Source organism: Corvus brachyrhynchos, unplaced genomic scaffold (genome assembly GCF_000691975.1).
Source record: "Corvus brachyrhynchos isolate BGI_N302 unplaced genomic scaffold, ASM69197v1 scaffold443, whole genome shotgun sequence".
NCBI classification, from domain to species: domain Eukaryota; kingdom Metazoa; phylum Chordata; class Aves; order Passeriformes; family Corvidae; genus Corvus; species Corvus brachyrhynchos.
In genome coordinates this window covers 53,591-56,938 of record NW_008237220.1, presented here as the reverse complement: position 1 = coordinate 56,938, position 3,348 = coordinate 53,591, and the positions used below count along the sequence as shown (strand labels likewise).

Sequence of the window (3,348 nt, the reverse complement as noted above, 5' to 3'; positions counted from 1 at the left end):
GATGTCTGGGATGTGGTCGCTCACCTGTGGCTCTGGCACTCCACAGCTCATCCCTATCCCGGAAAAGCCCGAGACCTCCCATCCGAGCGTGTTTTCCATGAAAAATCCCCTCTTCCTGATCCTCATCCGATGCTCCAGGTGCTGCCTGGATGCTCCCGCACTCGCTCCAGGTCCTTTTTCCATCCCTCCCTCCCGGATCCCGCATCCGGCTCATCCCTGTGCCTTCCCGAGGCTCTGGAACGCTCCAGAATCCCCGAGGGCATCAGAGACGGACGGCGGGAGCCAACTGAGCTCCTGGTTAGCGCCCGGGATCGCCCGGAATCCCGATCCTGATTAATCCGACCGGGAAGAGGAGCTCCGGAGCTGCCTGGGAAATGACGGAACAGAGGAAAAAAGGGATTTATCCCGAACGTTGGGTGGGACAGTGGCCGGGTTTAGGTGGGATGGGCAGGGCTGGGGGCTCCTGGATCCCACCAGCCTCGTTCCTGTGGTGGGGAAACCTCCGGAATGGGCGCGGCACCGGGAAGGAGTCAGGTTTTGATGGAATAACCCCCGGAATCGGCGTCTTCCCAACGTTTATGTGCCAGGCCAAAGGCTTTTCCCTCGGGAGATGGGATTTTCCATCCCTCCGTGGGCTCAGGTCCCATTTCATGGGATGGGAGAAGCCGGCTCTGCCTTGGAAAAGTCCGGAATGGTCTCTGTGCCGGAGGCGGGAGCTGCTGGCTCAGCGCATTCCCGGCGCTGCTGGGAATTCTCTCCGGGAATGGGCAGCGGGAATTTCCTCATCCGGAGGCTCTGAGTGGGGTCTTCAGCCTTGGAAAACTTAGGGAGTGGATTGGATCAGCCTGGAAACCCTAAAATCCCTCTGATCAGCAGCTGCTTCCTCTTCCTTTCCTCTGGAATTCCTCGGATCCTTCATCCACCCCATCCAAGCACAGAGGTCTCCATCCCCAGGAATCTCCTTCCCCACTTCCCTGGCAGACCCAGAGCCGGGGGATTTTCCACAGTCCTGGCGGAAAGTGACTCATTCCCTGTTGGAACGGGAGCCCCGGAACGTTTTCCGTGTCACGGGGCCCTTGCTCACCCATCCGTGTCGGCGTGATGGGAATTCTGCTTCATCCGTTCTTCCTGAGGAGGATTCCCGGATCCCAGGATCTCCTGCCCTTTCCCAGCAGCTTTCTGAGGAGGATTCCCGGATCCCAGGATCTCCTGCCCTTTCCCAGCAGCTTCCCCATGGAGGATTCCCGGATCCCAGCCCAGCTGCTGTCGGAGGAGACGTTTTCCACGCCGCCTTCCACAGATTCAGGGAATTTTGAGGATGGACTGAGGAGCTTCTTCCCAGCTCCGTGGAAGAAGGGGGCTGGGAGCATTTGGGAGCCCCTGGAAGAGGAATTCCATGAGAAATCCAACCAGCTCCAAGGAATCCTGAGCTTTTCCCGCTGGAATGGGAAGGAGACTCCCCCATCCTGCAGCGGGAAGTGCCGGAAGCTCCCGCTCTGGAGGGGGAGCCCCTTCCGCATTCCCAAAAAAAAAGGGATTTATCGGGGGAGGTTGCCTCTGGAATGTTGCTGGGAATGGCTCTCCTCGGTTTCCCATCCCATGGAAAAGGATCCCTTGGATCTGGTGTCGTCTGTAGGATCGGGATGTCCTTTCCGGGGGAACCCAGCTCCCCTCACATTCCCCGGATTCCCTCAAGGATCCTTTTCCAGCTCCAAGCAGAGCCAGAAGCTTGAGGAGCATCCCGGTGTCCCTTTTTCTTGGGAAAAGGCTCCCGGATCCGCGGCTGCTGCGCTTCCCTCCTGGATTTGACATTCCCTTCCTTCCTGGATTCCAGCCTCGGTTGCCATGGTGACTTTATCCCAAAGTTCTGACACCTTGGAGACACGAGCAGGGAAGCATCCGAGCTTGGGAAGACCCTCTGGGAGCGATGGAGAGCCGGGATTTTTGGGAATAAAACGATGCCTTGTGGGAATTCCGGGTCCTGTCCGTGCCCCTTCCCAGAATTTCAGAGAGAAAACATCCAAGGGTTGCTCCGTTACCCCTTTTCCTTGGAATAACACAGAAGCTCTGAGAGGTTTGGATGGCTCTGGGCCGTGCTGGAGCTGGAGGAAACTTCTCCAGCTGCTGGAAAAGTTGGGATTTTCAATCCTGGCTCCCTCACCCGGAATTTTCAGTGCAGATCTGACCTTTCCGGGGTGATTCCCGTGAGGGAAAATTCCATAAAAAGGGATGGATGGGAGCGATGAGAGCTGGGGATGGAAGGCCAAATCCCACGAGGGATCCTGGGAACGGGAGAAGGACAACTCCAGGGCTTTTGGTGGAGAAATTCCTCAGTGGGAATCGGGAAATCCCTCAGCTCGTTTGTTCCGGGCTCATCCCAGAGGACTTCTGGGGAAGGGATCCCTCGTCTCCGAGGCAGCTGGGGAATGTCTTGGGAATGGGGACGGGGAGGACGCAGGCGATGGAGCTGAGCCGGGTGGGGAGGAGGAGCTGATCCTGGCCGTGCTCCCGGAGCACGTTGGGATATCTGAAATAATTTGGAATACTTGGAATACTGAAAATAATCAGAACATCTGTGTTGGAATATTTGGAATGTTTAAAACACTTGGAAACTCATCGGAATATTTATTTATACTCGGAATATTGAAAATAGTTTGGGAATACCTACATTGGAGCATTCGGAGTATCCGGAATATTTAAAATAACTCCAATTTAAATTTAAATTAACTCCCATTTAAATAAACTTATATATTTAAGTGCACTTAGCATTAATTTTAAACATTCCGAACTTTTTAATACTCCAGGTATTTTTAATGTCCCGAACATTTTCCGTATCCCGAACATTTTCCGTATCCCGAACATTTTCCGTATCCCGAACGTTTTCCGTATCCCGAACATTTTCCACACCCCAAGTATCTTTAAGCACTTAAGGAATTTGACCGAAGCAGCGGAGCCGCATCCCCGCTCCCCCACAGCTCAAAGCCCCGAGCCCAGCGGGACGTGGCCCCGAATCCGTCGGTGGGAATCCCGCAGGGATCTGGGCCTTTCTGCTCCCGCCAGGAACGGGGTGAACGTGGAAGGCGCCACGCACAAGCAGGTGGTGGATCTGATCCGCGCCGGCGAGAAGGAGCTGGTGCTCACCGTGCTCTCGGTGCCGCCGCACGAGGCCGAGAGCCTGGAGCCGCCCGAGGAGCCGCTGGGCCAGGCCTTCTACGACTACAGCGAGAAGCAGGCGGTGCCCATCTCCATCCCCACCTACAAGCACGTGGAGCAGAACGGAGAGAAGTTCGTGGTGAGGCGGCCGCGGCGCTCGGAGCGCGGCGGGAGCCCCGGGGCTGCGGGTTGGCT

At 56.3% G+C, this 3,348-nt stretch overlaps 2 protein-coding genes across 2 annotated transcripts in view; one reads left to right on the top strand and one right to left on the bottom strand.

Moving 5' to 3' along the window:
- LOC103612057 (pogo transposable element with ZNF domain) overlaps window positions 1-3,348 on the bottom strand; it is a 42,877-nt gene that overhangs the window by 7,004 nt on the left and 32,525 nt on the right.
- Window positions 2,723-3,348, top strand: part of SNX27 (sorting nexin family member 27) — a gene marked incomplete at its 5' end in the record, with an annotated part of 10,585 nt that continues 9,959 nt past the window's right edge. The window contains 1 exon segment of the mRNA XM_017728865.1: window positions 2,723-3,292. Coding sequence (XP_017584354.1) covers window positions 2,723-3,292 — 570 coding nt within the window.